The sequence below is a fragment of the Electrona antarctica genome, assembly GCF_951216825.1.
Source record: "Electrona antarctica genome assembly, chromosome: 15".
NCBI lineage: Eukaryota > Metazoa > Chordata > Actinopteri > Myctophiformes > Myctophidae > Electrona > Electrona antarctica.
In genome coordinates, this window is record NC_136796.1 from 25,671,186 (window position 1) to 25,694,631 (window position 23,446).

At 41.2% G+C, this 23,446-nt stretch overlaps 1 protein-coding gene across 3 annotated transcripts; it reads right to left on the bottom strand.

The window, feature by feature from the left end:
• Positions 1 to 557: 557 nt before the first annotated feature.
• sfpq (splicing factor proline/glutamine-rich) lies at positions 558 to 22,825 on the bottom strand. 3 transcript variants are annotated; one of them, XR_013791768.1, is made up of 12 exons: positions 21,751 to 22,825; positions 20,729 to 20,917; positions 20,008 to 20,309; positions 19,789 to 19,884; positions 19,055 to 19,251; positions 18,833 to 18,917; positions 18,581 to 18,692; positions 18,349 to 18,421; positions 17,686 to 17,789; positions 2,332 to 2,388; positions 1,924 to 2,010; positions 558 to 665 (listed from the first exon to the last, which is right to left on the bottom strand). XR_013791768.1 is itself a non-coding variant. In XM_079523093.1 (10 exons), the coding sequence occupies exons 1-10, from the start codon at positions 22,672 to 22,674 to the stop codon at positions 12,860 to 12,862; spliced, it is 2,208 nt and encodes a 735-aa protein (XP_079379219.1). In that variant the 5' UTR covers positions 22,675 to 22,824; the 3' UTR covers positions 12,458 to 12,859. The 3 variants fall into 3 exon arrangements, 1 of the variants encoding a protein (XP_079379219.1); XR_013791769.1 differs by having other exon boundaries at positions 558 to 681; XM_079523093.1 differs by lacking the exons at positions 558 to 665; positions 1,924 to 2,010; positions 2,332 to 2,388 and adding an exon at positions 12,458 to 12,985 and having other exon boundaries at positions 21,751 to 22,824.
• Positions 22,826 to 23,446: the final 621 nt, after the last annotated feature.

Consider the following 23,446-nt stretch of genomic DNA (forward strand, 5'->3'; position numbering starts at 1 on the left):
CATTATGCATTATAGTCTGGTGTAAACTGTTAGAATACAAAAAAAAACATGGTCTTGTTTTAAAACTATACCTGTCCTGTGGATTTAACCAGACCCGTAGTTCCCATGCAAACAGGGGTAGCCTATGCCTCTAGGCAGCATGCAGGTTTATGTCCCAATTAGTAGGGAAATATTTAAAGTAATTTCATAACCTAGTTATCTTGCCATGTTACTACTCCAAATATTGTCGGGATATCTTCAATACCGTAGTTTGTTGATTTGATCCAAATGATCCTCCCCATGAACAAAGTTGTCAATATTTGGATCATTTTGTTATCAAGGCAAGGTAATGTGTATGGATACAGAAAAGGCCTGATTTATGAAATAGAAATGTACACCCATTTAATTGTGCAATGTTCGTTCCAATTATGGATTATAATCCATTATGGATTATGACTTTAAATATACATAGGACATCATAGACAAATTAACTACAGACTTATAAACTTCTCATAATATTTCATTCACCATGGGGGTGCATTTCTCGTAGTCAATTTACAATAAAATAGAAACTATGGTCAAATTTCAACAATTTATTTGATCCTCTGAGACAATGTGCATTTGTCCTCTGCTGGACACCTCCTGGTACAGCATTTTCCACTTCACTGCATTCTCACCCGTCCGCTCTCTCACCCGTCCGCTCTGTCAAAGACAAGAAACATACAGTAAATTAACTTGAAACCCTATATAAACTCCTCACAAAACATTCGGAAACTTTGGTCAATTATTTCTCCTTTTCAATAATCCCAATTGGTATTGTATTATATATCATTAGTCGCCTTTATAACAAGGTATAACTTGTAAGGATTGTGCAATCGTGGAATGAGCACAGCTAAACGTGTGGGTAGTGCCCCTCAGAAATTTGCCGAAATCCCCCAATATTATTCGGTTCATCATCACCTTTATTTATACTCGGAATACTGTTGAGGGTTTTGAGCGACCTGCCAGCACACACCTGCTGGCTGGTGAGCATCAGAGCATGGGTCCTGCAACTTTGTGCTACAGTTGTGCAAATCTTGCCTATCTGGGGGGAAAAAACCCACTATGGTTCCTCAGTGACGCAAGGGTGAGGAACTGGTTGTCTTGGAGTGTTTGGTGGCCTTCCTGGGAAGGCCACTTCACGGTCCGTCTTTGACTTCAGTCTCGCAGAACTTTGTCCAGTTTGGAAATTGTACCAGGGCTGACACCACATAATACTGCCACTCTGCGTAATGGAATACCAGGTTCCACTTGCCCTATTGCACAGGCCTTATCCTTAGGGACAAATGTGGCATCTTTCCATGGGGGCAGAGTTGCCGCTTGGAGCATAAACAAACTAAACAAAGGACCCATGCTCAGTGACTGGCTGCCACACACCTGAGAAGGTGTGTGTTCTACCCACACGTTTAGCTGTGTTTCTCATTCCACTATTGCACAACCCTTACAAGTTATACCTCATTGTAAAGGTGACTTAACTATTATCAAATTGACCAAATACAATACCGATTGGCATTCTTGAAATAACCAATTAAAGTTATGTTTCAGAGCTTTTTGAGGAGTTTACTTCATTGACCAGAGTCCCCCCGGGGTCTAAAAGAAATGTCTTTGCTGAAAACTGCCCAGCTACAAGTTCACAAGGAGACCCATTGAAGATCTGCAATTTTCACCAAATGTTGACATATTGTGACATGCCCAGAATAGAGATATTAGGTTTTATGAGGTTTTAGTTAACCTGAGCCCACTGAGCCCTTCCTCAGAAGAAATCACTGGATTTCATTCAAAGATCATTTGAACTTCTGTCAGTATTCCACTGAACAAGTTTTTTATTTCATGTAATCAAATGTAGCATGCGATTTCACAACTTATCTAATCTAAAACTTTCATAACGAAGTTTCATCTGCAAACCTTCAGGCCAGCATCCCGTAGTCTCTACAGTCCTGCCCCCAGAACCCTTTGAAGCTCCGGTACGTTTCAGACCTCTCTTCAGTTTATCTGTTAGGGAACATTACAAAGAAATGTGTCATTCGTGTTGTGTATTCTATCAAAAAAAGTGTTATTCCAGGAGAGATGGAGATTTATATGAAAGGGAAACTTCTGTACAAAGAATACCGTTACAAAATGGCAATTGAAAAGTGCCTGCTTACTTCTTGTTAACACACGTCATACAGAGTCAACACAAATTACAATGCCTTATTATAAAAATAATTCTAGGGCAGTTCATGGTTGAAGAATAAAATGACATGTCCGGACACTGAATATGACACTTTCATGCATAACATTATTTTTATGTATTCATTTTAAAATTAAACTTACCATAGTTTAACTGGAAAACAGTTTCTCAGGTCAGCCTCCCTCTATCATGCGAGACCCCTGTGGTAAAAGAGAGATAATGAGAACCTGGAAATGAACTAGTTCAAGAGTATAATATTGTTATACTAGTGCTGTTTGAGTGTGGTATATTGTGAATGGTTAACTGTTGTGTGTGTATACAGTGGCCTGTGATTATGCAAATATATCAGTATCAATGGATTAAATAGAGATCCTGTGTCAGGCTGAGATGTATGCATGTTCATATGGTGTAAAATGTTGATGTATGGTTGAATGTAAGGGATATGTACATTTGTTTATCCGAGCAATGTAACAAACGCTCAAATACAGACGTTTCATTTGACAAGCCACTTAGCACTCTGAGAAGTGCATTTGCTTTTCTGAAACTGCAGAGGGGCAACGAGATAAACGACTGCAGCATTCTAAACCCTTTGCAGACTTGAGGGAAAAGGATGTTTTGTTACAAAGCCAGGTAAGCTTGACTTGGGTACTAGACACACCAGGGATGACTGCAAACCCCTACTGAGCTGGGAGTTGCAGCTTAGAACACTAGACGTAACCATGTACAAGAGTCTACTTCATTCACAAAGTCGGTCTTGCAGACCATGGGCATTGCCCTCCCAGACGAGGCCATTAGTGGCCATGGAGGTAGTTCTGGCATCACACTCATGAATTGAAGCAGTTTGGCCAATATACTATAACTAGACAGAATGGATCACAGTGCAGACAGACAACTCGACAGCCAGATGGGCTGCATTAATCACTTGAATATGTTGTAGTTGCTTTACCACATAGAATGTTATTCCCCAGAGGTGCCGAGCACCACACAACTCCAGTACAGCACTTATACCATCAAGACCATTTCTATGTACAAGTCACAAAAAGGGAACTACCAGTCCAAATGAACTGAGCAGTACAAATTTAAAAAAGAGCTGGCTGGTCACTGGCATGACAAGGTTACCCCAGAGAGTCATGCCTGCAATATAATGAGCAAACGTTCTAACAGAGTGAAAGACAGATGCCATTTCCAAACACCATTTGTCAAGTAGTGGTGAACATGGTAAGGGTTTCCTTTTTTGCCCAGATATACTGTGGATACATATACATACAAAGTGTCATAGTGTGGGAAATATAATCCTTTGTGGATCGCACATTAACCCCAGCAACCCCAAACCCCAAAATAGGCAATTGACACCACCGAAATGCCACTTAAAATTTTATGGATCTGCTCAACCAATAGCCATCTGTTATTAAGATATCCTATTACACAGTAGGATATAGCACTTAGTTAATACTGGGATGCACCAGTCGCTCTGGCCTCAAAACTTGCCTGAAAAAGCATCCATCAGGATGTCTACTGAATCAAGTGGATTCAGTAGGATTCACTAGCCTCGCATAGCCAGACTAATCTGCTATTGCAAAAAAGAAAAAACAAATCCACGCATTGATAGTCTGGCTGGCTACGCGAGGCTAACTCTTCTGGTGCCCAGAGGCTTTAAAATAGTGAGGAGTTGTTTCACATAGGACTGTTGTCAATGCTGTTGACACAGACAGACGCTGTCTCGTTGTGTGAGTGCAGGATAGAGTTCATAGAGTTATAAAGGATAGAGCGGACCAGGTAAGCGGTCGTTTACTTCCTGAACTTCTCGAATCATCTTGGCCGTCAACTTTGCGCACACTATGCGCAAGCAGCTCACTACTGACCAATCACAGCAGGGCTGCAGTGGGATCCATAATAACGCAGTTATAAATAAGATGCAAATGAGAGACGGGCAGAGATACTCGTACAGTTCCCTTTACCATATGCAATACATTTGATCATTTTTAATATTACAGTAACGTTAATGATGTTTTTGAACAAGCCATTACAAAAACAAATTATACATATATATATTAGGGCTGTAACAATGAGACAATTTGTCCCGATATCGATATCTGATATAATGAATTGCTATTATGGCCGATAACCGATGTCTATATGATCTCATTCTGTATTACAAAATTATTATTACTTTGGCCATTCTGAAAAGGGCTGAATTTGAAAAAAGCAATACCTTTATTCCAAAACTAGGGATGCACCGTTACTGAAATATTGGCTCAGATCCCAACATAAACAGCTTGAATGTAGTTATTTTTTAAATGTTCCAACTATTGACTCTTTCGAAAGCTTCCCCAGAAAACAGATATAATTTGCAGCCTTCATCATCACAAAAGGGTTTTTCAGGCTTTTTAAAATTTATTTTTCAACATAATAAAATTAAATATCTGCTAAATCCGATATTATTTTACCGATACCGATGAATTGGTTTAAGGCCAATACCGATGCGTTTGCCGATTAATCTCTCATCATAGATTTCGTCGAGATGAGCATGAGTCGAAAATAGAGCTGAAAATCATTTTTTATTCACATCCCTAGCAAATATAACTGGCATGTATTAATATTCTATACTTGTGCGACAGCATCAATCGTCAATGACTGAAATGTCAATTCATTTGAGCTAATTGAGCATTTCACTGCTCTCTAAAAGCCTCAATCTTGCATTGGCATATAACCATGATATGACTACTACTCTGTAAATACAAATTACTTTAAATCCAGTTTTTACATGAAAGTGGTGTAAAAGCCTAACCTGACTTCGCCAGATTGCGGCAGTATTGAGTTCACAAGTTCTCTCAAGCAGAAACGATGAACGCGGAAGCAGCGGGACGAAAAAATTGATATCTCCATAATAATTTCGAGTTGTAGTCTTGTTAGGTTGTGTTTACATTTGCGCTGTGGCAGCGCTTCAATATGTCATAAGTCTCGCGTTGATCCCACCTCTAGCGGCCTCATACAGACGCATATCGCTCCGGCCAGAATTGGACCGGAGTACATCATCTCTGCCTGAGAGTTCCCAGACTCTCCCTGCTGGCAGAATGCAAATGTTGTCCAGCAGGGGGAGTGGTTTCACCAGGCTAGTAAAAGCCACCATGTTATTGAAACAGTTTTCTAATTCTACAGTGTTCAATCTCAAGCATTATGTAAGAACAATGCCCTTGCCCCGATCCAAGACCTTAAATTGAATTCAAACTGCTGGCTTGGGTTATTCATTCCTTTCCGTTTCATCTGCACTGGCTGTTACAGTATGCGAACAGTCAAAAAAGAAATGTGATCAGTCCAAAAAAATCTAATGCCTGCTGCCAAAAACATTGTAATTCAATTACATTTTATTTCAAATGTGGCCTCTGAATGTTTGAGAAGTTACAAATAGCGTTGGCATTTTTTTTATAAAAACCAAAATGTTACAAAAATTGAATGTATATTTGTCCCAATTTTACTTGCAAAAAATTGGATTTTAGCTCAGTAGAAGTTTTTTCCTCTGAAATTGTAGAAGTCTTTTGGTATACTTAAATTCTAATCTAAACATTTTAGTTTAGGAATTGAGAAAGCGGAAGAGTCAAATTAAACAATTTAACTTTCATTTTTTACTTTAAAAATAGAATTAATTGTGTGCAAAGTGTATGTATTTCTGATCTCATACATGTGTCAACTGGCAACTCAAATAAACATGTGTAGGTTTATATTGATACAACATAAATCCAGATGTCAGTTCTATTTCTGTTTGAGGAATTTCAGACAAGGTCCCTGTTCCCCCATACTTGAGGAAAATGTGATACGACTACATTTTCTCAATAAACCCATTCTGGCTAAAAAAGAAAAAAGTTCCCATGGGCCTTAAGTAAATTACAAAGTCCACCCTTGAGCCCACCTAGTGAAACACAAAAAGCTGGGACATAGAGGTTCCATTTGTGATCCATGAGTTTCAAACCAGTGCATCTGACATTCAGTGTCCAGATTTGCATTGGACCTACATACATACAAACATGAGTTTTGTGTTGTTTACTGCACAACTTCCAAGCAAAACCCAACCTAAGTGTCAAACAACTTTAGTTTCACAAACCATGGCCATTGGCTACTGCTCAACAATGAACCAGTGACACAGCCGTCCACAAAACCTTTTTTCGTACGTAGATACAGCTCAAGTTTTGACGAAGGCGGAAGTACTGTGACCACATGCGCACACACACACACTGCACAAGCTACAATACATCATTTTGCCACAAGCCAACACAGAATAGAGAGAAAGACAGATGGTTCTGCACTGTGATTCCATTACTTTTGTATATAGTGTGATGCCAGAAGCCCTGCATATAAATGCCACACCATCATGAGGTGACACAGACATAACATGAGAGCGAAAGAGAGAAAGGAGAGTATTTGTTGGTGGGTGGGGGTTGTGCAATCTTTTAAATCATAAACATGGATGGGACACTTACCTCACTTCGTTCAGCTGTTCTGTGTAAGCATACCTGTGGCTGAAGTGCAAACAAGTCCAGGCTTTACTGTCCCACTGTAGAACTACTCATCCTCAACGTAACCCAACTGCCGGGGAGAGCCTCTACTGTGGAATGAGGCAGCCTGTTCGTAACAGGCTGGCTGACAGCCTTCTACTGTACCCCTCATGTACGCAAAAACACGCAGCACGCACACATACAAACACATATGCACGCTCAAAACAAGCCATTCTTTCCTCAACGCTGAGGTACACAGGTTTCTTGCATCTGGTGGGTTTCTGAAGGGATGAGGTAGATGGGAGAATACCAGGAAGGCCACCAAATATCATCTACTGCCAAATATTTACAAGGATCTCAACTCCCTATATAGAGAATGAATTGTGCTCACCCATTCTCACTGGTTTCTTTAAGTCAAGTTTACTGCATCACTAAGTATGACTGTTTCTTTAATTTACCTCTGCAATGTGAGGAAAATGTAATGTTAATTCCGCATGGCTACATGTATCATTTAACTTTGCACTTGGGAAAGGATCATTGCATCCTTTTAATGTGTACACTGCTAACCTAGGTCAAAATGCGTTAGTGATAACAGACAGTCTTGTGCTAAATCCCTGCATAAAATTTCAGTTTCTTCACTTGGCCAAGTGCCGACTGGAACTCAAGAATGGATCATGTGTCACAAATCCATCACTACAGGGTTAACACAAGTCTAAAAATGACCTAGCCTACATTTTGAAGCCTACCCTTTAAAAGTTCTATTCTTCCACTCGTGTACACTGTACAACCACAATTTTTATTTTTCCAGTTTGGTGCAAACTAGCACAAACCGAAGTCCAATCAAATGATTATCGGACCACGATAATCTGGTTTTAACGGTACCAGGTACCATTCAATCTGGATTTCTTGGCTTGGATATTCCCTTCTTACATTCTGCCCTCAAATGATGGTCAAACCTGTTAAAGAGAAAATGTACAGAAAACCAACACAAAGACATAACATTACAAGTTTCAGATTTACACGCATTAAATCCAAATGTGTTACCAACTCCATGTGGTCCTTCCGAGTTTTCAGTTGCTAAGTGGAGAAGGAAAGCACTTCTATAGGATGCTTTTAGCCAGGCAACTCTTCCTCCAAAAACTCACTGCTTGAGTACGAGGTTTCTTAGTTAAAAATATCTCTTGCATTAAATATGCTTAGCCTGTATAAAGAAAGCCTGTTGTATAGAAAAAATATATATGGAGGTAGCCAGGTAGGCCAGGTAATAAAAAAAAGTCCTACTATTTCCTAGAAGCCTTACAAATGACTAGGACAAGGCCACAAAAGTTTGCTGTAGCGTGTCTGTGCTTTCCACTACATTCAATTGAAACAAAAAATATGCATAATACTTAAGCAGCGGTTTTTTTAAAAAAGTGAAAAATCCTTAAAAATCCTGTAAAACAGACAAGACGACAATCTACTTACTGTGTATGGTTCATTTCAATATACAGTATATGTGATGATCTGTGTTGTGCACTATGAATAGGACCCTACTTACTTGGTTACACATGTAATAAATAAGAATTATGTGTCTGAGGGTATTATGAAATTAAATGGTTAAAGTACTGTAAAACCGGTCCATTTCAATAAATGTGATCTGTGTTGTACACCATGATTGGGTCACATTACAAGTAGCTAATACCCCTTTCCCAACAATATTAGCATGTACGGTACAGTTACATGCTGTACTAGTTGTCCCTTTTGGTTATTCTGTATTATAGCTAAATCAGTGTTGTATCGAACTGGTCTGACCGACTGGTTGTAGCCAGGTCACAAATAATGTTTCCCAATAGAAATAGTAAAGCAGTTGGAATGCGTGATTCTATCTAATACCCGGTAAAGACCCACTCCCGCCTGCCTCCGATTGGTCTACCAACACTGCCGGTCTTTTCTCTGTGGTTACCAGACTTTCCCCCGAGAGAGGGGGAAAGTCTGGTCATAAAATAAAATAAAACAGAAACTAGAAAAGTGCCCCTTGGGGCACAGGTCTCCACCAGGGCAGGTCAGGTTGTGGCCTCCTGGTGGCGCTATAATAGGCCAATGTGAAAAGGGTGCCATTTCTTCATACGCCTTTGATGGCAATTGGATGATGAGGCATTTTGTTCCAAAAATGTGTTTTGCAAAAATCAACCTGTTGGTGGCGCTATAACAGGCCAATGTGAAAAGGGTGGGATATATTCCTCAGCCTAGTAAAAAAAAATGTGTGAAAGATTTCACGTAAATTGCACGCTGCATTCATGATTTGAGGCTTTTGTTCAAAACGGGGCAATCTTGCAAACTGTGAAAGCCAATTATAGCCAATTACGATGGAATATGAAATATCGGACAGATCCGACTTGCGCACATGACCATAGAGATACTGTGCAACGATTTGTTGACAGAATCTGGAGGAGTAATATCAAAAAATGTGTTTTACAAAAGTCCTGGTGGCGCTATAAAAGGCAGATGCGGAAAATGCAGGTCAAAGGTTTGTCCTTGGCCTCTAGGGAGTGTGCATGCAACATTTCACGCAGATCGGTGCAGTTTTAGGTAAAACATGTGAAAAGCTGCTTCATGGTGGCGCTATAACAGGCCGTTCTGGAAAATGTGGGGCAGAGGTTCGTCGTTGGCATCCAGGGAGTGTGTGTGCAAAGTTTGGCATCGACCGGGTTAACGGTGCCGGAGATTAGCTGTACACAGACGGATGGAAGGACGGACACACACACACACACACACGGACGGAGTGCAAAACATACTCTCTCCCCATGCCTACGGCCTGGTGGAGACAATGAGAGTTCAGCATCTCATTCTGAAAGCATGTAAATTTGTGCAAGCCATCTTAATTTCACTTGTTACATTCTAATGAACCTCCTTTATTCTAACGTGACACTGACATTATACTCATATTTCTTTCCATCAGTCTGATTATCTGAGCTGGAGATTATATACTATATCTGTGACTGCTGCAGTCATTTGCCACGGGATATACTAGGTACTCGCTAATAATCATGATAAAATGGCACAATTTTTTCTTCTCAGTCTGTGTCTCATAGGAGGGCTGTAGGCACTACAGTTCAGAAACCTGTCCACCAGTGAGATAGTTAAGCAGATTTTTTTTTAAGAATAATCCTTTACAAAAATATTTAGATTTTTATTATCGCGAGAACGATGGCTTCCATTTTCGCATTGCAACTTTTCAGGACTAGAAAGCCAGCAGTTTCTATTAGCTTGGATTCCCCATCGATGATGTCACTGGTGGACGGGTTTCTGAACTGCCCACAGCCCTCCTATGAGACACTAGCCTCGGTCGCAGGCTTACTCATCTGTGAAGAGAAAAGCCTGGTCACAACCTAAGGCAGAGACGCTATCGGCGGAAGTGTCGGTCCGGAACATCCGACAAATTTATTTCCCCCGGATACGATATTCCGACCAATCACAGCACTCGTTTCATTCACGGAGAATGTAAACTGATTTGTAAAGCATCAACGTCATTTTCTTGAGTGGTACTTCCGCCAAAATCCCGCGACTTCCACCCAAAACAAATTATGATAGCCTCTACAGCTTAGGTATTGAGGTATTGAGACAGACCGAGTAGGAAAAAAATGTGCCATTTTATCATGATTATTATTGAGGACCCATTATATGAAGATAGGTTGAAATGTGGTGAAGTGGTCCTTTAAGTGTAAAATGTGGCTGAGTTAGACTGTTCTTGTAATGAAGACATTGTTCCTTTGTTTTTAATGGACCTGAGCAAGTTTAAGAATTGAAACAACATCTTTCATCTTGCTTTCAACATTATCATCCGCAGTCCTGCACTGAAACAGTAATTTTTTTACTCAAGGCATTTCTTAATATGAAGTGTGGAAATCCACTTCATGGATTCCTTGCTTGGCCCAACCTCCAGTGCTTTGTGTTTTCCATTCAACATTGCCATTTGAAGGGGGGGGATGTGACATTGTAGCTTGGCCATAAGCACACCAAGGTGGAAAAAGTGGTAGCTTGAGACAGCTTTTCAGCAGGGCCTGAGTATAAGATTCCTTGTCAAAAGGGGCCACACTTAAAGCCATGTCTTGTAGTGTGTATTATAGCAAATCCGCCAGCATTTCCATTAGTTTCTTATTCAGCCACTTCAGATCAGAGACATGGCCATGGCACATCTGGGAGGCACCATGTCCAGTTTAAGATTAACAAAGCTAATTTTAACATTCCGATTTCAGAAGGCTAGCAAATGATCCACTAGCCGATGTAGAGTATGCCAAACTATTTGACATTTTAGTCACAACCACAAAATGCATAGGACATCAATTAACAATATTTTCAGAATCATAGGTAAGGATCTCTACAAGCCCTTACTGTCAAGGTGACACCAAAAGGATAAGAGTGGATTTTAGTATCCACTTCCTATGATGTTGCCACAGCATAATACAATACAAGAGTGCCAATTGTTAACCGAAAAGCTGTAACCAGATAAGTGTTCACACACACACACACACACACACACACACACACACACACACACAGTTCAATCATCTTACTCATGTCCCAGATCAAAAAATGTAAAAACATTTGTTTGGTACGACAAGAGTTAAACAGGCTTTCTTGGCCGGCCCATCAAACTCCTCACTCACAGACCCTGCCGAAGCCTGCATTACCAGGACCCCATTCCCTTAGCCACTCATTCCCCTAGCGACCCTGCTGGAAGCGCTCATTGCGCTGTAAGGGGAGCAAATTATGGAGAGAAGAGTGTGTAGAATTCAGGGTTGGGTTAAGTGCAAAAGCACACCGTGCCATGTCCAAAGGCAGATGGAAAGGATGAACACGGGTTATGTTGTGGATTTTCCCCCCACATTTGTGTTTGTGGGCAGATTTACTACAGAACCAGCAGACCCAATCAAAGATCCATGTGTTGCGGTTGGTGGACCATATTCATAGTGTTGCTGGTGCTACGATGATTTTCAACGCGGGGTTGTTACAGATACCAACACTTAGAAATAGAGGTCATCCTTTGTGTTAAACAAGAACTGTTCCGTTACTTTTACCTGCAGAATTATTGCAGCTTTATCGGTTTTATGTGTTAAAGCATGGGCAATTAATCACAGACTGCTATGTGTAGACAAATTAGTGAATATTATATATAATCAGCTAGTGCCAATTTGAGAATTGCTCACAGATCCACATTTTCTTCCTTCAATTTATTTTCTCAAGATAGAACATTGCTGTGGAATATCCTCCGACATGTCACAATGTGACAGGTAGATTCAAAGGTCAATTCGCAGTCTGACAAGGTGGATGATCACTGTCAATATTCTGCAGAGTTTAAAGCAGCTTACAGTTTCCCTATAGGGATCCATTGGGTTTTTGAAAACCATACTCCAAATTTTGGTGTAAACCATCCACAATCATTGAGCTACTGACCAGTCAATTTAATGGCAGGATCCTTGATATAACGCAGGTGCATTATAACAAGCAAAATTACATTATGGTTGCTGGCTTCTTAAAAATGGGTATATGTATGTTTTTACATCGGAGCAGTAATCAGAAATGGCATCTCAAGGCAATCAGCCATTTGTGTTGTTGGGCTGTGCAGTTAACGCTCATTGTCAAAATTGATTCCCGACTGCATTGTAGCATCTGTGCTTCTCGAGATTTAAGTGCCATCGACATTAACCTCACTCTACTATAAAGAACGAATAATGTTAGTCAAACTTGATTTGAAAAATTAAAAGAATTCAAGACTTTCCATGTCTTTTAGAGAATACAATTTTGATTGAACCGATTTAAGCCTTTATTGTAATACATGCTTTACTTCAAAATTTAAATGGCACAAAACACAGCCGTAGATAGAAAGGTGAGAAAATGTTACAATTGACATCACTTCACGACGACTGACAGAGCATGGTACAACTGGAAAGGAAATTATACATGGGTCATAGTACTACTAGATCACAGGTTGTGTGAACCCTAATTTTCACACTACTCAAAATACAAAATAAAAAGTTGGAAAATATTGAACTTGCCATAAAATAGAGTCCTCAGGCTAAAATGCAGGAACACTTGAAAATTAAATACAACAAAAGTTTTAACATGACTCAAAGATTTAGTTTCATCTATACAAAATAGCGCTGCTTAGATAGGACTGCAGAGCAACTTTTCTTTTTTTAACTTAAAAGCGGGCTTTCTTGGCCGGCCCTTCAAATTCCTCACGGACCCTGCCGAATCCTGCATTACCAGCACCCTGCATTCCCCTAGGGCCACCCTGCTGCTGCTGCTGCTGGAAGCGCTCATTGCGCTGTAAGGGGAGCAATTTATGGAGATAACAGAGAACGAGTGTGTGGAATTCGGGGGTTGGGTTTAGTGCAAAAGCACACAGTTCCATGTCCAAAGGCAGATGGAAAGGATGAACGGTTAAGTTGTGGATTTTTTTTTATGATTTACAACAGAACCAGCAGGAACACATCCGAAGGTACGGTTCATTCCGATATGAAGATCCACAGGTGCCACAGGTTACATACGGAAAAGGAAGAAAGGGTAATGCGTTCGTTAGTCAGTGCCTACCTAGCATGGTCTCCAGTGCATGCCAACAAAGTAGTGGTCTACATCCTGTAAATGCCAGCGCACCGACCATCATCTTATTATGTCCGACGTGTGGATGGATGAGGAATTAAGTGTATAGCAAAATGCCACTAAAATGTGTTACACAATACTCTTGGCATTACAATTAGCATTATATTAATGAGGTGCTTTAGTAAATGACAATAAGGAATGTTATCATTAATAAAATACATTTTAAAACAAAGCATAGTTTTATATGGGATAATTATAATTTGCCAGACTGTTGTGACAGTGACAAATTCACCAGCATAGTAAACTGGGCCCATAGTTATGCCATGTTCTTAATAATGCATAGGGGCCAGAGATTAAAATAATGTCGAAATAATCTGACCAAATGTCCAAGTCATGTTACACAGGACATTAATCAAGACAACTGTCTACAAGGCATTCATGTATATGTGCATTAGATGGAATGTCTGGGAGTTTTGTGAATCTTGTTTTCCTAATTGGAAAGAGAGTCAGGAATTAAATATTCCAAAAAGCCCATTGCAGGAAACAACAGTGGTCACGACTACTGAATAGGTTTAGCTACATTTCAACTGAAAGTAAAAATTGTAAAACCAAGAAAGGATGTCTTGACGCCAAGCTTCCGACATCTCAACTGTCAGAGGTTGCTGATGCAGCACAGTTACAATAGGCATGAAAAGGATACCGCTCTCTGCATCCTTTTGTAACATCACTCCTACTTTGCTACCTACATTAGGGATGGGGCGGGTACACGGCCAACAGTTCACTCCATCCATTTTAGACTAAACTATAATATTTAGACAATTTATATTTTTTAATATCTATAATTGTTCCCAATACAATACTGTTCCAACAGTGCCTTAAGCCCTAACCACACCAAAGGGTCAAGGCGGTTTTAGCGTTGTCCCTGCGGTGTGATATGTCTTGTTGCACGTTGACCCTAGGGATGGAATTCAATGTTCCAAACCACACCAAAGGGTCAAGACGGTTTTAGCGTTGTCCCTGCGGTGTGATATGTCTTGTTGCACGTCGACTCTAGGGATGGAATCCAATGGCCCAAACCACACCAAAGGGTCAAGACTGTTTTAGCGTTAACTCCTTGCAACCGTTTGGAACCAAGGAGTTGCATGGTGACCCTTGTGTGGTTAGGGCTTTAGACGTGTTATTATTACCATTTATTATTTTCAAAATGCGCAGACATTAGTTCTTTGACCGCTTCTTCTACCCAAGAAAATAGAAATGACAGTAATGCAGACGCGCATCACTAGTGACTCAACAGTCTGATAATAATGCAGGTTAGGAACATCAAATTACATTTTATATCCTACAAATGTAACTCTTTGCTGGCCACGAAAAATAATAAAATGGATTACTTATGTACAGATCGGTCTAAAAAAATAATATTGTGGAAAAGTTCATTTTCTTCTTTTGGCACTGTGGGCAGTTGCCAAGTCCTGCAAGAAAAGGAAATCCGCATCTCAATAAAGCTTGTCAACATATGGAAGGGCAAGTGCCCTAAAATCTCCTGGTAGATTGCCATTTGCTTTGTTAAATGGTGCATCCAAGGCGCTTTACATAGATTGTGCATTACATTCACCCATTCACACACACATTCATACACCGATTGCAGCGGAAGCCATGCAAGGTACCAACCAGCACATCAGGAGCAATTTGGGGTTCAGTGTCTTGCCCAAGGACACTTCGACATGTAGACAGGAGGAGCCGGGATTCGAACCGCCGACCCATGGATCATTGGACGACCTGCTCTACCTCTTGAGCCACAGTCGCAGTCAACTATAGAGTGAAGTGTTCATGGTCAGTGATGATTTTTTTGGGTGCCATGTCATCTGGTGGTGTTGGTCCACTGTGTTTTATAAAGTCCAGAGTCAACACAGACATCTATCAGGACATTTGAGCAGTTTGTGCTTCCGTATGTTGACAAGCTTTATGGAGATGCTGGTTTCCTTTTTTCTTTTTTTAAGATATTTCTTTTTGTGTTTTTGCCTTCATTGATAGGGTACAGTAATTAGACAGGAAAGGGTCACGCTGGATTACCGGCCTAGGTGCCTGGACCGCTCAGCCGACCCAGGCCATTGGTTTCCTTTTCAATCTGAACTTGGCACCTGCCCACAGTGCCAAAACTACTAGAAATTGGTGTACTGATCATGGTGTTACCGTGCTTAACTGACCAGCCAAATGGCATGACCTAACCACCTAGATAATCTATGTTGTCAAGAGGAAGGTGTGAGACACTAGACTGAATATAAATGAGTTTACGGAGGCCAATCAAAGCAAACCTGGGTTTCCATAACACAAGCCGATCACCTCCATGCCACCTTCCACTGATGAAATCATTCAAAGGTGGCCCAGACCAAGTTCATAAATTAACTTGGTTGACATTTGTTTTTAGTGGTCTCATGTAATATGCTCATTTTGAGATATGGATTTTTGATTTTCATGAGCCGTATGCCATAATCATCCAGATTTTTAAAAAAAGTTTTAAATATTAACTTTATGCAAATGAATGGAGAATGAAATTAATGTAAGTTTCACATTTTAATTATATTATGGAAGAAAATGAACTTTTCCACAATATTCAAAAATTCTAATATTGAGAATGATCTGTATATAATAATTTCATAATGTATGCATTGTTTACATCTAAAGACCAAACCACACCAAAGGCCGGGTTGGGACAAAACTGTTTTAAAGTAAACCACACTAATGTAACTCATTGAGTTGCAATTAGTTGCATTGGTGCAACCTACCTTAATAAACAGTTTTGTCCCAATCCGACCCTTTGGTGTGGTTTGGGCTTTACGCCTAGATTACGTATTGTGCATATACATTAAAATGAAAAATATGCATACATGCAAAATATACACATACTTCTACAAAACTTTGAATGATTAAGATGGTTCCTCATCAAACCCATTAGACTCAGAAAATCGGACAAAACTTTGAATGATTAAGATGGTTCCTCATCAAACCCATTAGACTCAAAGAATCTGACAAAATATGAGACTTGCACCAGGGTTTAAGCCTGTTGTGCCAGCCTAGTGTCCTGAGCCGCAGGGAAATGCTAATATTAACACTATGTGTGGTATTCTCATGATATGCATATAACATCAAGTTGTTAACTACAGTATAGTTAACAACCAAGCCTCCAAGTGTGCACGTGTACAAAACATGCCCAAACACCCATCCCTAATATACAATTAAAACGAACTTCTTAAATGAGACTGAAGACATTCATCGTTATTTTTCAGCTTGCTGGGTTTGGAAATTATAGCATGGCCATATTGGGACCATTTAAGTTTATCTGCATGGGAATTACAAGTTTATCTGCATGGGGAAAAAGATGGTGTTTTACACTAGTCTCAAAATGAAACCAGTGTCCATGTTGTGTGTTTGACAAAAACATTGCTCAAAACAGAAACAACCCTGGCCATTAGGAGCCATGAGGTAACCCATCTTGCCACTAGGGCTACTAAAGTAAAACAGTGATCAATACCATTCTAATTACCAAAATGACTACAATGGTCTAGTATTCAATCAGCTGGCACATAGAATTACGTAGTTTCAAGGCCACTGAAACCACAGACCAAAGTAGAACAGTCACAAGGCTATGCCTACCACCCTCAGTTGAAATTTAGTAGTACAACATGGAGATAGATTTTTGCACAATTTTCTTTCCAGAAGTTGAGACAATGCTTTGAAAACAGTCAACCTGCACTAAATCATTAAAGATTGCTCAGATCAAAAATATAAAAAAACAGGTGGGCAAACGTTACAAGCCGATAGTCCAGGAGGGTCTTTACTTCATGTCACAGGAGTCGATTCATAGTACAGACGTTTGTCTGCCCTAGCTATGATGCCAAGAAGGTGGATGCCCTGTAAGTGGTCTGTACAGTTTCAACACATTAAAAAGAAAACCCTCAGATGACAATTCCTCTTGCCAACATAAGTGCCTGTCCAGGACAGAAGAGACAGGGCTTGCAATAGTGGTCCACTACTCACACATGCTACAAGAGTAATGCAGAGCCGGTGTTGTCTACAACTCTAGAAAGAGCTTGTTTCAGAGCAATGCCATATGGTTTAGTGCAGGTTGACCATTTTCAGATGGAAATTTAACACATTCCAGTTAAGAGAACTTAAGGGTGTGGCTCGCCATTGACAAACACTTTCAGGTAGGCACAATCCTCTTTCTAAAGGCAACATGAATCATGCCATCTGCAGGATTGCTTGCTGCACACTTTCATATCCACTGATCTTCCACAAACATTTTTAGCTGGCCAGTTTCATCTTCAAATGATTAACACAACTAGAAGCTTCTCCATAAAGTAGAAAAGCCAGCCAAAAAAAATACTACGGTTAACTATAGATCTTTCTTTAAGTTGAATACGGTACCATTTCGTTGGGCATCATGCCTGCTGGAGAGGGTCCACCCATCCCAGACTGTCCCTCAAAGCCCATCCCGAACTTCTGGTTGGAGCCGGTGCCAAAGGCCATATCTAACAAAGACAAAAGGACTTAATTTCACACATTTGAAAAAAACAGGGGCATAGGGACCTACCCATTAAGTGCATCAAATAATTTCTACACTTTGGGACTATAGTATACTGCTTGTGAGGTTAAATACACGTCCAATATTGTCGGTTTGCATTTTGGCTGAACTATGCTGTATTTGGCCACCTCTTTCCTTCTTCTACTCTGTTTTACTATTTTCCTTGTAATGAGGCTTACCGTTACTTGTGTCTGTGGACCAAAAGAATGAGTTAAAATTCTAAGATTACCAATATTACAATAAGAAAATTGCAAGGAATACACATGGAATACAGACAAGCTGTGACCATTAAGTAAAGAAACAAGCAATGTAATTTATGTAAAACCAAATTCAGAATGTCATAAGGCAAAACTCGGTGTGAAATTATTGTTTATTGTAACTTGAAAGACATACTGTATCCAACTGTTTAATAGTTATTTTTGTGAAATTTAACAGCAGCTTGAAAAGAACACCTATGCAGACCACAAGGAAAGACCCGGACAAATACATTTGCATGATTTACTCACCCATAGCTCCACCGCCCATAGCTCCACCGCCCATAGCTCCACCGGCATTCATCCTCATTTCCCTGTCCCTTCCCTACAGCAAAAACACAGAAGAGAAGCTGCATTCAACCACTTGAATATTGATGATACGCTATAGCTTGCCCAACTTAATTGCATACAGTACACTTCCACAACTGTAATAAGTCAGTATGAATCCGTTTGACTATAAAGAGTTAAGATATTCTTTACTCACATCCATGAAGTTGCCCATCCTGTAGTTCTCTTCACGCTGGCGACGCATCTGCTCCTCCATCTCCCTCTTACGAAGCATTTCCTCTTCCCGCCTGCGACGTTCTTCCTCTTGTCTGTTTAGACAGAAAAGGGAAAATTTAGAACAAACAAGTAGTCCTCATCTGGGGCAATATAAACATACCACAATAAGAGATTAGTTAGTGGAAATGTATTTTAATATATTTCTAAACTAATAATTCAGGTGGAAACAAACCTGAGCTGCATCTCTTGTCTCTTCTTAATGTCCTGGCTGTGCATCTCCTCCATGCGTCTCAGCTCCTCTTGTCGTCTTAACAGATCTACATAGAAAAGGAATCAAGGATACGTTTATCTTCTGAGCGGTAACAACAAATTCCCCAGGAACTAATTACTTGTTTGTGAATCATTAATGAGTCTCTTGATCATTCATGTGGGCATCTAAAAATGCTATACTTGCCTTGACGAAGAAGGCTGGCCTGATGCTCATGGAAGGCATCGTCCATCTCGCTCTCCAGTTTCTCGCGTGCCTCTTTCATGTTCTTCTCAACCTGCTGCCTCTGCTGTTTCTCCATCTCGTCCAGGGACTTCCAGCGCTTTGAGTACTCATATTCAAAGGTGCCTGGACGGGCAAAGCGAGGTGGTTCCTCCCTCTCCCTTTGGACACAAAAGTAAGTTTTGTACATGAGCTAATATTCAAGTTATTTGGTGAACTCTTTCAAAGTATATTACAGTACTACGAATGCATAGGTTTTTTTGTATGGGTAAGATCTACTAGTGTCACCGTGGGTATTTTCTCTATGCTTATTATCACACAGACATTTGGTACCACTGGAATTGTTCTCACCACCTCTGAGAATTAAATTATTCCTTCCTTACAAAAGGTGATATGCATGCTTTACTTGTCCTTACAAAAGGTGATATGCATGCTGTACTTTCACTCTTTACACTTTAACATCTGCCACTTGGCAATGAGTGAGATGTGTGAATTGATTTTTAACAGCTGTGGCTCTGCAATGACCCAAGAGCCCCTACTTCCTTATCTCACCATCTGCTAGGCACCAAGCTGTGCTTTTGCAGCCACTAATTTGCATAATAAAAGCAACACCATTGTCATTTAGGACCTGGCACTTCCCCCAAGACTGGCCTGTAAAATCTGGCTCTTGAAGTAGTGAATAATATAATATTCCTTACTTCTGGTATCTGGGGTTCTTCTGTGCCAATTTCTCTGGAAGACCATCTTCATCATCATACTGCTCTAGAGGCTCAACAACAACAGGCCGGGGTGCCCTGGGAAAACAGACATTACAGTTATACTTGGTTTCACTCATGACAATATAAAAATAAATCACAATGCGTTTGTTAAAAAGTTCCTTTCAATCTCTCAGGGACACAACAACATTTAAAACTCACGTTGTGAGGAGAAAGACACCCTCATTGCAGCGGTCCAGAGCCTTCCTAGCAGCAGGTCGTGAGGCAAATTCAATGATGCCTTTTCCTGTGGATCGCCCACGGTCGTCCACGATAACAATTGACCTCTCAACCATCCCAAACTGCGAGAACGCCTCTTCTAGGAGCTCATTGGAAACAAATGGTGACAGGTTCTTCACAGAAAGAGCTGCAGAGTGTGTGGCAAAGCGAACACGGAGTGGCCTGCCTTTCATGGGTGTATCGTCCAGCTCTGCCTTGGCGATTTCTGCCACGGCACGAGATTCCTGCAAAAAATAAATGAATTACAGTGTCATGTCACATTTGAGAGACGGTGCTAGTTTCACAGTGAGCTATGGGTGCAATACACAAGTACACAAATAAGTTTTTTTTTTTAATAGCTGGTATAACTGGCATCTTACTACTGTATGCTTGCCAAATGATATCATGGTATACCCACTGACCCAGTTTCTTATTTTTGGGTTAAAAAGTAAAATACATTTCAGAGATTGTGCTAGTTTCAGTGAGCTATGGGTGCAATACACAAGTACTCAAATAAGTACATTATTATTATTTTTTATAGGTGGTATAACAGGCATCTTACTATGATTGCCAAATGATATCATGGTATAACCACTGACTAGGTTTTAATTTATTTCCAGCTCACTATAGAATGACAGGACAAATTGCTGTAGCATTTCCTTACCAGTCGTATGAAGCCGAAGCCTTTGCTCTTGTTGATAAAAACCTCACTGGGCTCCCCATACTTTGCAAAGAGCCTCTTGAACTCATCTTCTGAGATGTCATTTGGTAGGTTACCAATGAACAAACGGCACCTCTGGGTATAAGTCTTCTCACCAGGCTTGAGCAGCAAGGACAATGTTGCCTTAAACTCCTGCGTTTAAAGCAAAACAATTTAGAGTTAATAATGTTAATGTCAAATTCAAGTGTCCCCACTCCCAGACAAATCGGCTTTATTCCCCCACTCATTGATCTTCTTGCCCATCCCCCAACATGGCATAATGGGATAAGGACACATTTTTGACCTACATTACATTTTTACAACTACTGTCTTAGTGGACAATAGACGTTTTGCGTCACGAAGGTAACAAAACAAAAATAAATATGTACCTATATGTATTTTTATTTTTTCCCCCAACCCGTATCATGTCTATCGTGTCTTTACAACAGCGCTACGGCTCGCGACACAAGATGGCGGACGTGCTGGATTGGGTGCGCACGTTTACTGCCACGATTGGTCTTTCCACACGGTGCTACAGGCCGAAAAACACAGAATCGGTAGCAGTGCCTGCGGCACAAAGCGGAAACCCGCCCTTCCGCGCTGCCCTGACCAATTAACAGAGTTATTTTTCCATGTACACCGGTTCGCTTTGTCCGCATCATTCGACATTCAAACTACTCCGATTAGAATGCTAGAAAGAAACTTGAGATCAAAAACAACGCTACGCGACCGGATTATTTATCGTGTAATCAAAAGCATTAAATAACCCAAATACTACTCATCCACAATCGACACAATAAATCCAACGTTGCTGGAAAATTCCACGGTAAAATGACGTATGTCTGTAGCTGAGGGGGTAACCTCGCGCCACCACACTTTCCGAGGGGTTGCAAATGTAATCAAATGGGCCTGCGTGGGTCAATTTGGATATCGTTGTGCCCCGTCTCGGAGTTAATTTAACGAATAATCTGGTTGGACATACGTACCGAAATCGGAGCACTCTCTGCCGCTGCGTTGGACGCATTCGGGGCCTTCTCCCTCTGCTGCTGGTTCTGCTGGTTTTGGTTGTGGTGCTGCTGGGGCCTGTTGTTGTGTCTGTTGTGCTGTCCTCCAGGCCTCTGGCCTTGGTGTTGTTGGTGTTGTTGGTGCTTCTGCTGCTGAGGCGGCTTGTTCTGCTGCTGCTGAGGCGGCTTGTTCGGCTGCTGCTGCTGAGGCGGCTTGTTCGGCTGCTGCTGCTGAGGGGGCTTGTTCGGCTGCTGCTGCTGAGGCGGCTTGTTCGGCTGCTGCTGAGGCGGCTTGTTCGGCTGCTGCTGCTGGCCGTTCACGTTACCCCCCATTGGTGGCTTCTGTGGTTGGTTCTGGTTGGCCTGGTTAGGCGGAGGGGACAAAAGATTCGGCGGAGGGGATGCAAGGTTGGGTTTCTGTGGAGGTGGGGGAGATGCTAGAACTGGTTTCGGTGGGGTCGCCGCCGGTATCGTCTGTACAATCTGGGCCGGCGTGGGCGGTGGTGTCGGTGGTACTGGTACTTTGAGCTGCTGTTGTTCCTGCTTCTGCTGCACGGTGCCCTTCATGGTGAGAGCCGGGCCTGGAGTCGGCGGAGGTATGATCCCAGTGCCTCCGATCCCGGTGACTCCGATCCCGGTGACTCCTTGAGGCCCTTGCGGGGGCTTCTGCGGCGTCGTCTGCGGTGGTCCCTGGTTACCGGGGACGTTCTGCGGCTTGTTCATATTATTATTATTCATGCCACCGCGTCCTCCTCTGTTCTGGTTTTGAAAGGGGTGATTTCTGAAATGCGGGTTCCCCATCCCCATTAGTCCGCCTCGCATCGGGCCGCCAGGGCCGCCGCCCCGACGAGGCTGGAAATTCATTCCGCCGCCCTGATTCCTGTTGAATCTGTTATCCCGAGACATTTTATTTACGCTACAATTAATCGAAGACACGAATTTGTATACGAAAGAATTTAGACAACTCCGATCTCCTGTCTAGCGGTCACCGTCCTCTGGGTTCCTCTCTAGAGCTGAATCGTCCTCTGTCACAAAATGGCGACAGAATGATATATACTCGGAACAAAGCACAAGGATCGGCCCCGTCGATGTAGATCCGCCCCTTAGATCCGCCCAGGTTCCTTCATTGGTTAGTGTTGCTGCAGGGATGATACTTCATTGGTTAGTGTTGCTGCAGGGATGATCCTTCATTGGTCAGTGGTGCTGCAGGGATGATCTTTCATTGGTCAGTGTTTTTTGTAGGGATGTTCCTTTATTGGTCAGTGCTGCTTCAAATGAAGCCTAGCCCCGGAGCACTTTACATTACCTGTTATTCATGAAATACAATTTACATAGAATGTTGAGACAATAAGTTACCTGGTGTAGAAAATAAAATGCATTATGGCATTTAGAATGTAGAATATATAGTAGCCTATTTGTGAGTTTGATTGATTGATTGAAATATTTATTAACAGTTTGCAGAATTACAGTACATTTCCAGCACAAACTCAATACAAAGACTGTTAACTGGACTGTGAGTGGACGACCCAATTAAGCATTACACTTGTTTACAAGAGGGTCCACCTTGTTCAATTCATCAAAACATTTAGAGACGTACAAATAGACACTTCTATATAGTCAAAGAACAGAACAGGAATTCATCATAAAGGAGGTAAAAGGGGAAAAGAAACATATACAG

Bases quoted from the DNA above. Each gene is read 5' to 3' on its own strand.
- sfpq (XM_079523093.1), bottom strand. From the start codon at position 22,674: ATGTCTCGGGATAACAGATTCAACAGGAATCAGGGCGGCGGAATGAAT. The intron at 20,310-20,728 runs GTAAGGAAATGC...TATTTTTTGCAG, and splicing joins GCTTCGGCTTCATACGACTG to GAATCTCGTGCCGTGGCAGA. The intron at 18,918-19,054 runs GCAAGTATAGCA...TTTTCTATGTAG, and splicing joins GGCCAGCCTTCTTCGTCAAG to ATCTGTTAAGACGACAAGAG.